The 13,574-nt window shown below is 43.0% G+C and overlaps 1 protein-coding gene across 4 annotated transcripts in view; it reads left to right on the forward strand.

Moving 5' to 3' along the window:
* chd7 (chromodomain helicase DNA binding protein 7) overlaps nucleotides 1–13,574 on the forward strand; it is a 322,761-nt gene that overhangs the window by 219,648 nt on the left and 89,539 nt on the right. For all 4 annotated transcript variants that reach the window (XM_038809440.1, XM_038809439.1, XM_038809438.1 and 1 more), the window contains 3 exons: nucleotides 10,691–10,867; nucleotides 11,088–11,231; nucleotides 11,962–12,217. In XM_038809440.1, coding sequence (XP_038665368.1) covers nucleotides 10,691–10,867; nucleotides 11,088–11,231; nucleotides 11,962–12,217 — 577 coding nt within the window. The remainder of the gene's footprint in view (nucleotides 1–10,690; nucleotides 10,868–11,087; nucleotides 11,232–11,961; nucleotides 12,218–13,574) is intronic.

Consider the following 13,574-nt stretch of genomic DNA (forward strand, 5'->3'; position numbering starts at 1 on the left):
CAGAGGAGATAGGGGAAGCGTTAAATGGATATTTTTCGTCAGTGTTTACACTGGAGAAAGACAATGTTGTCGAGGAGAACACTCAGGTTCAGCCGACCAGGCTAGATGGAATTGAGGTTCAAAAGGAGGAGGTGTTAGCAATTTTGGAAAATGTTAAAATAGATAAGTCCCCTGGGCCAGATGGGATTTATCCTAGGATTCTCTGGGAAGCCAGGGAGGAGATTGCAGAGCCTTTGTCCTTGATCTTTATGTCGTCTTTGTCGACAGGAATTGTGCCGGAAGACTGGAGGATAGCAAATGTTGTCCCCTTGTTCAAGAAGGGGAGTAGAGACAACCCTGGTAATTATAGACCTGTGAGCCTTACTTCGGTTGTGGGTAAAATGTTGGAAAAGGTTATAAGAGATAGGGTTTATAATCATCTTGAAAAGAACAAGTTGATTAGCGATAGTCAACACAGTTTTGTGAAGGGTAGGTCATGCCTCACAAACCTTATTGAGTTTTTTGAGAAGGTGACCAAACAGGTGGATCAGGGTAAAGCGGTTGATGTGGTGTATATGGATTTTAGTAAGGCGTTTGATAAGGTTCCCCACGGTAGGCTATTGCAGAAAATAAGGAAGTATGGGATTGAAGGTGATTTAGAGGTTTGGATCAGTAATTGGCTAGCTGAAAGAAGACAGAGGGTGGTGGTTGATGGCAAATGTTCATCCTGGAGTTCAGTTACTAGTGGTGTACCGCAAGGATCTGTTTTGGGGCCACTGCTGTTTGTCATTTTTATAAATGACCTGGAAGAGGGTGTAGAAGGATGGGTTAGTAAATTTGCAGATGACACGAAGGTCGGTGGAGTTGTGGATAGTGCTGAAGGATGTTATAGGATACAGAGGGACATGGATAAGCTGCAGAGCTGGGCTGAGAGGTGGCAGATGGAGTTTAATGCGGAAAAGTGTGAGGTGGTTCACTTTGGAAGGAGTAACAGGAATGCAGAATACTGGGCTAATGGCAAGATTCTTGGTAGTGTAGATGAACAGAGAGATCTCGGCATCCAGGTACATAAATCCTTGAAAGTTGCCACCCAGGTTAATAGGGCTGTTAAGAAGGCATATGGTGTGCTAGCCTTTATCAGCAGGGGGATTGAGTTTCGGAGCCACAAGGTCATGCTGCAGCTGTACATAACTCTGGTGCGGCCGCACCTGGAGTACTGCGTGCAGTTCTGGTCACCACATTATAGGAAGGATGTGGAAGCTTTGGAAAGGGTTCATAGGAGATTTACTAGGATGTTGCCTGGTATGGAGGGAAGGTCTTACGAGGAAAAGCTCAGGGACTTGAGGTTGTTTTCGTTAGAGAGGAGAAGGCTGAGAGGTGACTTAATAGAGACATATAAGATAGTCAGAGGGTTAGATAGGGTGGACAGTGAGAGTCTTTTTCCTCGGATGTTGATGACCAACAGGAGGGGACATAGCTTTAAATTAAGGGGTGATAGAGGACAGATGTCAGAGGCAGTTTCTTTATTCAGAGAGTAGTAGGGGTGCCCTGCCTGCAACAGTAGTAGACTCGCCAACTTTAAGGGCATTTAAGTGGTCACTGGATAGACATATGGATGAAAATGGAATAGTGTAGGTCAGATAGGCTTCAGATGGTTTCACAGGTCGGCGCAACATCGAGGGCCGAAGGGCCCGTACTGCGCTGTAGTGTTCTATGTTCTAACATTCACAACTTCTCTCCTGTCATCAAAGATTTGTCTACGTCAACCCCCAGCCTCCATTTTTTGCAATTTAGTTAATCTTGCTGCTCTTCATTCTCCTGCCAAAATCAATCATTTCACACTTCCGCATTCATATATTCACCATGTGTCTGTATATATCTCTAGTCTGTCCTTCTGAGGTATTTTACTATCCTGATCCCTGTTTACTTCATTTCCAAGTTTGATATCACTTGCAAAGTACCCAGACCTAGGTCATAAATATGTAAACAAGAGCAGTCACCTTAATACTGAACCTTGAGGAACTCCACTGCATGCCTTCCCCTTTTGGCAGGGGTGGGGTCACTGTGTGAAATCAGTGAACTGAGTTCCTTGCTCCTTTCTATAGTAGAAGTGTCTGATACACTAGGCTAATGTGGATCTGAGTACACAATACTGCCAAATTGTTATGTAAAAAGGTACATGACCTGGACCTCGTGTCAGTGTGATGTTGGCCAGAGACATGTTAACGTCTAGGATGGATTTAGGTCCATGTCTGTACCCTTTACTGTATATTTGTGTATAGTTGCAAGTAGCTAATAAAGATTCGCTGTTAATATGCTGTTATGGACAGACAGGGCTTTACTTAAATAGCCCTCATTTCTGCCCTCACCACCTGTGTGTAAAAGAAAGGTGGTTTGATTTTGATTTCCCCCTTTATAAGCAGTCGCTTTTGTCCACGTTCCCTCAGTTTTTGTGTAATCCGATTTCTGTTAATAACCCTACAGCAAACTCAAGAAGGGATAAACTCAGAGGATTGAGTTTATTTGCACACACTCATATGAGAGTGGGTTTCCATAGTAGCCTCCCTGTAACTCAGAGTAGAAGAGGGGGAATGGAGAAAGGAAGATTTACAAAGCAAAAGCCACAGAATAAATAATTATTGTTGCACATGAATCCAGTGTCAGGAATCAAAATCCATTGGTGCTTTGGTTCCCAGAGGTTGGCAGGTTGAAAACTGATACTGGATACTTCACTTATCCAGTCAAATTGACTTCCATAATGAGATAGGCACGAAGAAATGAACTAATCCTGTAGGCAATGGTCTTGAATTTCAGGTCTTCCACTAGAAACTGTGCACGTGTGAGCAAGGAATTCTGTGTTGCTGCTTGGTAAATGGAAATCTGTCAGACTGCCTTGCAGTCCAGCAAGACGGGTTAACTGGTTCTGCCAACTAAGGGGATCATGTCATATTACTATATTACCTGTCCACTTTAGCTTTGACAAAAGATGTATATTCCTTTATAAAAGCAAATTACTGCAGATGCTGGAATCTGAAACAAAAACAGAAAATACTGGACAATCTCAGCAGGTCTGTCAGCATCAATGTAGAGAGAAGGCAGGTAACGTTTCAAGTCTGGATGACTCGTGTCGAAGCATGTATAGTCCTTTGTCTGGGTTCTTAATACTGTTGATGTTCCAACCATTAAGAATTTGAAAGGACTTTTTGTATTAGTTTATGGGATGTGGCTGTCGCAGACTGTGCCAACATTTATTGTCCATCCTGAATTGCCCTTGAGGGGACAGTTAAGAGCCAACCACATTTCTGTGGGTCTGGAGTCACATGTAGGCCAGATCGGGTAAGGATGGCAGGTTTCCTTCCCTAAAGAATATTAGTGAACCAGATGGGTTTTAACGATAATTGACAATGGTTTCATGATCATAATTGAACTTTTAATTCCAGATTTTTATTGAATTCAAATTCCACCATCTGAATTACTCTGGGGTCTGATTTACTAGTCCAGTGACAATACCACTATGCCACCGCCTCCCCAGAGCTCTTTGTCCTGGCAGGCAACTTGCCTCTGATGACCAGGCCTGGCTTCTGAAACTTGGCCTTCGTACAATTCTTTTTGAATCTCGTATCTCTAGCAAGGTCGTTGGCATCTTTTCAGAAATAATGAAGTGTCAGCTTCTCTGATATTGCCAGGAAGTTCCTTTTATTTTAAAGTCATAACCAGGCAGAGCTCTAATCATTTTAAAGTCTGTCATTTTTTTAATTTGAAAATTAGCCATAGTGAAATAAGTCATAGAATCCTTGTGGTGCAGAAGGAGGCTATTCGATCCATCAAGTTTACACGGACCTTCCTAAAGAGCAGCCTACCTAGGCCCACTCCTCTGCCCGATTCAACCTGCACACCTTTGGACTGTGGGGGCACCCCGAGAAAACCCATGCAGACATGGAGAAAACATGCAAACTCCACGCACTCACCCAAGCCGGAATTCAACCCGGGTCTCTGGCGCTGAGGCATATTTATAAAAATATATTGTGAAGTCTTATCCCATTATTATACAGAAGACTATTAAGACATCTTTAACTGTGGCATTCTGCATGCAACCAACATCAACCCAACATGCCGGCAGCTCCAGATCAAAAAATCCTCATCCTCACAAATGCTGAAAGACAAAGAAAAAGGGCACCTTCAAAAGAAGCTCCCAACTGAAATTGAAGATGCTGATAAAAGTTGTCAGAAAAGATTCCTGCGAGAAGCGCCTGGAAGCGAAGGGCAGAGGATTTACTTTAGCAGAAGATCCACACAATTTCCTATAAAACTCCAGCTCCAACATGCAGCGTTCATAGCCTGCAAGGATGAGCTAAATCTTTTTTACCTCCAGACTGCAGCCAGTTCTGAGAAGCCCTTTTACTAATTCGGTTAGAAGTGCTGTATGAATGAAAACTGTCGCTAATCCCGATTCCTTCACTCCGAGCCCCAAAATATGGCCTCCAAGTTGAACAGGAAAAAATTAGTTAACTCAACTCTCTGGAATATTGTGACCAACCGAATTCTTAAACAGCAAGCCTGAGGTTTATTCAAGCATCTCGCCATTCACAACACTAGCGCACCGGTTGAATCAAGTCAGCAAGCCGCTTACCCATGCAATGGTTGCTGAAGCAGCACATCGTCGCCATTTTGCAAAATCTGTCAAATCTCCAGAATGTGAGAGAAATCTATTGTTCAGCAGTGAACAGCACCATCACTTTGGAGACCTACAAACTCTTAAAAATGTCCCTAAACATTGTTAAATCTTTGACGTGGATCACAGTTCCTTTCTTGCAACTCCATTGAGTCTCAACCAAAGTCCAGATGGATTACAAAATTGGAGTTTTTAGAGAAAGTTTTTAAAAAATATTTCTTTATTTTCCTCCTTCTTCACATTTTCTACCAAATTTACACCCACCAACAATAAACATTTTCCTTTTTCACATTTTCTCCCAAATTTACACCCACCAACAATAAACAATCAGTAACAAATATGTCAATCCCCATATCAATAACAAGGACCCATCCTCCCACCAAACCCCAAACATTCACCCACGTTCACATAAACAAATGACAAAAAGGAATCAGGAATCACCCATAGCCACCATTAACACCCATCGCCCCCTGATCCCCCAACCCTCCCACCCACCCTCCCCCAACTAATGTTCAATGTTATCCAGTTCTTGAAAGTACATAATGAATAATGCCCATGAATTGTAGAACCCTCTATCCTTCTCCTCAGTTCAAACTTAACCTTCTCAAGGGTCAAGAATTCCAACAGATCCCCCCGTCATGCCAGGGCACAGGGTGGAGATATTGATCTCCAACCCATCAGGATCTTCCTTCGGGCGATCAACGAGGCGAAGGCTACAACATCTGCCTCCGCACCCGTTTCCAACCCTGGCTGGTCCGACACCCCGAATATGGCCTCCCGGGGGCCCGGGTCCAGTTTCACGTGCACCACTTTAGAAATTACCCTAAAAACCTCCTTCCAGTAATACTCTAGCTTTGGACAGGACCAAAACATATGAACGTGATTGGTGCCCAACTCCTCCCCCCCGCAACGTTCATACACATCTTCTACGCCTTCAAAGAATCGGCTCATGCTCTCCCTTGTGAGGTGTGATCTGTATATCACCTCCAGCTGTATCAGCCCCAAACTCGCACACGAGGTGGAGGCATTCACTCTCTGGAGCACCTCACACCAGAGAACCCCTCGTCCATATCCTCTCCCAATTCTTCCTCCCACTCTGCTTTGATCCCTTCCAGTGGTACCTTATCCTCTTCCAAAATAGCATCTCCTTTTTGGCAAAATCTCAAACCTGCACGTATGTAAACATTTCCCCCTGCTCCAGCCCATACTTCGCTGCCAGCTCCTTCAATCTTGCAAACCGACCCCTAAGAAAAAAATATTTCAGTGTCTTAATCCCCTTTTCCTCCCATTTCCGAAAATTTCCATCCCAACTCCCTGGCTCAAATCTGTGGTTCCCCCGAATCGGCATTTCCCTTGACCCTGCCCCCAACCCGAAATGTTGGCGAAACCGCCTCCAAATTCTCAATGAAGCTATTATTACCGGACTCCGAGTACTTCCCCAGGGCTATCGGGAGCGGCGCTGTTGCTAGTGTTGTCAATCACCACCCCCTGCACAAACTCTCCTCCATTCTGACCCACTGGGAATCAACCCCTCTTACCCAGCTCCGCACCTTCTCCACATTTGCCACCCAGTAGTAATACATCAGGTTGGGAAGACCCTAACCCTCTGCCTGCCCTCCCCTCTCTAGTAGCACCTTTCTAACTCTGGCCACCTTCCCTCCCCATATGAACGACGTAATCCTTCCCTCAAGCTCTCTGAAAAAAGCCTTTGGCAGGAAAATCAGCAGGCATTGAAAAATAAACAGAAATCGTGGCAACACGTTCGTTTTAACCGCCTGTACGTGACCCGCCAGTGACAGAGGGAGACCATCCTACCTTGCCAGATCAGCTTACACACTCCCCACCAAACTAGCAATGTTGTACCTGTGCCCCCCCGGGGCAACCTGCACCCCAGGTACCTAAAGTAAGTCCCTGCCCTACAGAATGGCAGCCCCCCTCCCCCACCCCTGCCCCATACCCGGCCAAGACACCACAAAATACTCACTCTTGTCTAGATTCAGCTTGTACCCGAGAAAGACCCAAACACTCGAAGTAACTCCAATATTTCCCCTATCGCACACTCCATTTCGACACGTTTAACAGCAAGTCATCGGCATATAGGACACCCTATGCTCTATTCCTTCAGCACTATTCCTTTCCATACCCCAAAACTACTTAATGCGATGGCCAACGGCTCAATCGCGAGTGCAAATAGCAGGGGGGACATAGGACACCCCTGCCTAGTCCCACGGTGGAGAGAAAAGTATCTCGACCTGATGTTGTTTGTGCGGACACTCTCCCTCGGCTCCTTATATAGTAGCTTTACCCAATTTACAAATCCTAGTCCAATCCCAAACCGCTCCAGAACTGCCATCAGGTACTCCCATTCTACCCGGTCAAACGCCTTCTCAGCGTCCAATGCCACAACCACCTGTTTCCTTCCCCTCTGCCGGTGCCATAACAACGTTCAATATCCTTCTAATGTTTGAAAAGAGCTGCCTCCCTCTCATGAACCCCGTCTGATCTTCATCTATCACCTTCAGGAGGCACTCCTCCAGCACCCGCCAGTACGTTCGCCAATACTTTTGCGTCCACAATCAGAAGTGATATGGGCCTATACGACCCAGACTCCGTTGGATCCTTATCTTTTTTTTAGCAACAGGGAAATCGATGCCTGTCCCAAAGTTTGTGGTAACACCCCCTTCTCTATCGCCTTTTAAACATCCCACCATAGGGGGTGCCAGCTTATCCTTGATTTTTTAAATTATATTCCACCAGAAACCCACCTTCCCTTACTGCATCCTCCCAATCGCATCTTTTATCTCCTTCACCACTATCGCTCCTTCTAATGTAGCCCTGTCCCCCTCCCCTAACCTCGGGTACGCCAACCCAAGAGCTAGATTAAATACGAGAATCTAACCATCTGGGGAACCTGTCAATTCCGTCATAAGTAACCGCTACACGATGACAGGGATGTGAATATGGAGATATAAAGTCTGAGCTTAACTGCAACAGAATGAATTGGGTGTTACAGATGATTCACTGTCTGACTCCTACGAGTTAATGATGATCTTTGCCTAGAAAAGACAATCCAGCTAGTCAGTCTGAGTTACATACACAACATAGGACAATCCTATGGGGAAAGAAAAAACCTGGGCAGAAGCCAACCCTCAATCTATTTATCAGGTCACAAAGACATTGGGTCAACTCAAGTCAGGGAAAGGAATCCCCAAACTGCCCAGCAGAGTGACCTTGCCGGCACTGAGGTGTGAAGCGTCCTCACAGGAGAGAACAGTGTCCTGTGAGTACAGCCCAATGCTTCCACTGCAACAGACGGGGACATTTTGGCAAACTACAAGTCAAAACCCCAGCACTGCAGAGATATTCAAAGGTAATCCATGAGGGCAAGACCAACAAGCCAAAAGACACACCTGCCATGCTTCTTGGATGAGGTCAGAGATTGTGGTTCTTCATTTTGCAATGCTGACCTCCCAGTAAATGGTCATCTGACAAATTTTAAATTAGATTGAGGTGTCAGTGTCACAGTCTTGTCAGATTAGGAACTGTGGCTCAAAGGCCTCTGGCTTTGAACAAAGCACCACTTTATAGAGCATGGGAGCTCAACTCCCGGTAATTGGTATGACCACTGAGGTATAGCAGCAAAGAAACCTTTTAACTGATATTCATCACCCATAACCAGCCTTTCTCTCTTCTGATCAGGAATGCCTGCGTTGCCCTGGATCTCCTTCAGATGGCAGGGGATGTAAAGACTACCACTGTCATTAGCCAGAAACAGCAGCACAGTCCTGAGTGCTCAAACACTAAAGTGTATTCGAACTCTGATTTCACCCTCGATCTCTCCTCTCTTTGTGCTGCAGTTTGCCCATTATCATTGTAGGTCCTGAAAAGTCCCCAGAGGCCAGACCAAACTACCGCTCAAAAGATTACCATGACATCTCTGGTGGAAGCGGTGCCAGAGAATGATTGGCAGTCTAAAAAGTCTCTATCTCCAACAACGATGATGGTACAGCTGATTGACACATCAGCCACAACCATACGGGATGCTGCAACTGGCAGCAGTTTATCATCATCAATAACAAAAGAAAGTGCGTGCATACAATTCAAACTTTATTTCATCATAAGAACACTCTTTGTTAGCCTCGAGGGCTTCCAGACAGCCCACATGAAAAGAGGTGAAATAGCTGTGTCAAAGAGACAAATCCCAAGCACCCCACAAGAAGCAATCGTGAATAACGACAACCATGTAGCGACACAACTGACCAGGCATGGTTCAACATAAAGCAATAGAAGAAAAGAATGAAAGCCAGACCCAACTTCCAAGCCAACAGAAATCAGAGCCAGCAGAACATGGCGAACGTGATGGCGAAAGGCCTATTGACAGCCTGAGACTCTAATTTCAAGGACTTGAAAGGGGCGGAGATGGGGGTAGGAGATTGTTGCTAATGTTAAAACTGCAATAGCAATAATGTTGGAATAATCTTTATTGTCACAAGTAGGCTTACATTAACATTTGCAATGAAGTTACCATGAAAACCAAGTCGCCACATTCCGGCGCCTGTTCAGGTACACTGAGGGAGAATTTAGAATGTCCAATATATCTAACAGCATGTCTTTCAGGACTTGAAAGACAAGCGGCCAACTTAGCATTACGGTTGAAGTTAACTGAGGTAACACTGTTCATGGGATGAAGTCTTGGGCAGAAGTGTCGTAAAAGAATCCATATACACTGGGTTAATGTAGAACTGAGTACAGTACTGCCTACAATGATGTAAGACTTGTTAACATACGTTGCTGTTAACATACAGAAGACATACAGAAGGTTCTTTTGGGGCAGCACGGCAGCATTGTGGATAGCACAATGGCTTCACAGCTCCAGGGTCCCAGGTTCGATTCCGGCTTGGGTCACTGTCTGTGCGGAGTCTGCACATCCTCCCCGTGTGCGCGTGGGTTTCCTCCGGGTGCTCCGGTTTCCTCCCACAGTCCAAAGATGTGCAGGTTAGGTGGATTGGCCATGATAAATTGCCCTTAGTGTCCAAAATTGCCCTTAGTGTTGGGTGGGGTTACTGGGTTATTGGGATAGGGGGAGGTGTCGACCTTGGGTAGTGTCTTTTTCCAAGAGCCGGTGCAGACTCGATGGGCCGAATGGCCTCCTTCTGCACTGTAACTTCTATGATAAGACTACAAAGACTTATTTAACAGACACGCTCTGCAAATAAACACACTCTGTATTCAGTCTCCCAACCAATTTTGTATCCATACAGCCACTGGCTCTTGCATTCCACAGACTTCCATGTTGATGTAGGAATTTAGAATGGGAAGTTTTTGGATGTTTAATTTTTAATGGATCAAATTCCTATGAATTGCATGTGGAGAATGAAGAACAGTTATAGTCTTACTGTAAAGTGGGATTACAAGAAATACTGGTAATTGGAGACTAGTGTGCAGCTGCAATTCTGTCCCTGCTTTGAAGTCGTGTATTCTGTACCTAGATTTATAATGGATATGCAAAAAATGTGTTCAGATTTATAATGGAAATTACCTGTGCAAGCTGGTCACACGGTAATTACACCCTTCTGTCAGTGGTGATGCCGAACATAAGAATTTATAATGTAAAATGTTGAGAGGAAGTTGGTACAGATGTACGGTTTTTAATATTTTTATGCACATATATTGAGCAAAAATATTTTGAGTCACTTGTTCTGGCATTGAGGCTGCCATTCCACCTTGCATCAAAAAACAAACTAACTGTTCTTCTCATTCCTGTGTACGGGAACATGCTGTGTGAAATTTGCAGCTGTATTTCTTTAATGGTCACTGCTCTTTTCAGTAGTTGGGATGTTTGAGAAATTTTGATAACGGTACCGCAGAAATGTGAGTTTTTTTCTTTTAAAATATCAAGAATGAGTAATATATAAATAAGGATTTGTTTGTTTAAAATATAATAAATGAATAATCTTGATTTTCTAAATGTATGAGAGCAGGAATGTTTGGCTGAAGTATAGTACAACATGAAATTAATCTAACTTATCGTATTCTAAGGGTCATATCACTCAGGGAGCATACAAATTCCATGCCATCATCACTACATTTGAAATGATCTTAACTGATTGCCCAGAACTGCGCAATATTGCATGGCGTTGTGTAATAATTGATGAAGCCCACAGACTGAAGAACCGAAACTGCAAACTTCTGGAAGGATTGAAGCTAATGGATCTGGTACGTAAATTTTCGGTAATACTGATTAAAATGTGCATTGTTGATGAGTAATATTAGCATTTGTCTGAAATAACTCTGGCATTTGTTAGATATGCACAACATATATTGCCACATTATCATTTAAAGCCCAATACAATTAACAGATGAAAGATTTCCCTTTTCACAGTAGCTTCATGCTTTGCTAATCTTGAAATCAAATAGATTTTCTTTGTTACTGTAGGAACATAAGGTACTGCTGACTGGAACACCATTACAGAACACTGTAGAAGAGCTTTTCAGTTTACTAAACTTCCTGGAACCCTTGCGATTCCCTTCAGAGACCAACTTTCTCCAAGAGTTTGGTGATCTGAAAACTGAGGAACAGGTATATGATTGTTGCAAGTTATTGAGTGAACCCTCTACTTTGTGGAGGTTATTTACAATGTAGACTGTAGTGCAAAGGACTATGATTTACGTTATTGGGATTAAGATGGGACAACTAATAAACATCTTATCAGACCCTTCCATTTGTGAAAATAGTCATAAATCTAACATGAATTGTTTGCCTTTCCCAATTGTGCATTTATGCACACAACACCGTACTTGACAGTGCATTCTTGGAGCTTCCAGGAACAATTAATGTACACATATTAGAATTTTAGAAAATGGATATGAGTAAATTGAAGATTGCTATAATCTAATATTAGCCCAATATGGCCTCTTCAAATGCCCGAAAGTTACTTTTGTAATTATGATATATTTATTTATTTATTTATTTATTTAAATAAATTAAGAGTACCCAATTCATTTTTTCCAATTCTGGGGCAATTTAGTGTGGCAAATCCACCTACCCTGCACATCTTTGGGTTGTGGGGACAAAACCCACGTAAGTATGGGGAGAATGTGCAAACTCCTCACAGACAGTGACCCAGAGCCAGGATCGAACCTGGGACATTGGTGCCATGAGGCCACAATACTAATCACTGCACCACCATGCTGCCCTTTAATTATGATATTGAACTCAAATTACAATCTTTTGATTCCATTAAAAGTACTTATTTCAAAGGCTGTTGTGTAGTATTATGCACACACAAAATTTTGAATAATTATTACAGGTACAAAAACTTCAGGCTATTTTGAAACCAATGATGTTAAGACGCTTGAAAGAAGATGTAGAAAAAAATCTAGCTCCAAAAGAAGAAACCATCATTGAAGTAGAACTGACCAACATTCAAAAAAAATATTACCGTGCTATTTTGGAAAGAAATTTTACTTTCCTCTCTAAGGGAGCTGGTCAAACCAATGTGCCCAACCTTCTGAACACTATGATGGAACTGAGAAAGTGCTGTAATCATCCATACTTAATTAATGGTAAGCATATTTTTACTGCCCATTTTTTTGGACCACTTCAATTCTCTAGTACATCAATTGGTCAACGGTCATAATTAACTTATCTGAATGCCACACCACCTAAAATGCACTTTAGCAATGGCCAGTTTTGATAACAAACTGAATGGTGCAGGTTGTTTCAAGGGTATTTGTTGAATGGATGGCAACATGAATTTATGTTACATCATGTTATAATATAAATACAACAGTACACCCAATAAAATGAAGAGCAAATTCAATCGGTGGTTCCTCCTTTCACTATTGGGAGTAAAGCAACCGAGTAACACTATATTCCACCTTCAGCGAACTGAGCTCTAAGCCTATATTTACAGGCCACACATTTTCTGCGTTCATGGTCTATGTAGACCTTCACTGCGATTATTGAAGGCCTATAGCTAGAAATAATTTATTTTGGTTCTTTTGCATATACAATTACCATTGGTGCTCTGAATATCAGCAGGGCGTTATGATCTCTGTGGAAACTGATAACTTTTAGAAAGATTTGAGCTAGAAAGATTTGAGCTAGATAATTATTGAAAGATTTTGTCTTTCATGGTTTTATTTTATGACAAGATGTTATATTTTCAGACATTTACTGTAACAAAAGACGAAAAGCACTTCTGACTAAACACCATCTTAGCAGGCAGCTTATACGTTAAACCACAGAGTGGAATCTTTTAGCAAAATTGAAACAGTGTACACAGGTATACATTATGCTGTCCTTTAACTGCCCATTCAATTCTCCCAAAATGATTCTTGGCTCTCAAGGGTTTACTTCTGTTCTTTCCTTTCTCAGCCTGTGGTAACTTCTAACTCCAGAACAATCCTTCTCAAGAGTTTTACTGGAGGTCTACCCTCTAATGCAAGCAAAGCAAAATTAAACCTTCGCAAATTTGTTTTTTTCAGTCAAAGGGCAAGCTTCAACCTGCATTTTTACACGCTGAACCGTAATGACTTTTGGCCTCAATCTATTCTTGCGCTCTCTCTCTCCCTGGCGCTGGCATATTCCCTGACACTGGCATTTTGGCATGTCTGTGATATGTGGTGACGTTTTAGAAAGGCCTGTATTCCAATATCCCAATGGCTTCCCATTGCCCTTCCAATCTTGCAGCCAATCAATGTGGCAACGTGAATAACATGGGTCTTGTGTTCAAGTGTTTATTATTTAATCAGTGCTGGCTGGACCAGCATTTGATGACCATCCCTAATTGCCCTTGAACTGCGTGGCTTGCCAGGGCATTTTAAGAGTCAAGCACATAGCTGTAGGTCTGAAGTCACATGTAGGCCGGACCAGGTAAAGACGGTAGATTTCCTTCCCTATAGGACATTGGAGAACCAG

The sequence above is a fragment of the Scyliorhinus canicula genome, chromosome 10 (genome assembly GCF_902713615.1).
Source record: "Scyliorhinus canicula chromosome 10, sScyCan1.1, whole genome shotgun sequence".
In the NCBI taxonomy this organism is placed as follows: domain Eukaryota; kingdom Metazoa; phylum Chordata; class Chondrichthyes; order Carcharhiniformes; family Scyliorhinidae; genus Scyliorhinus; species Scyliorhinus canicula.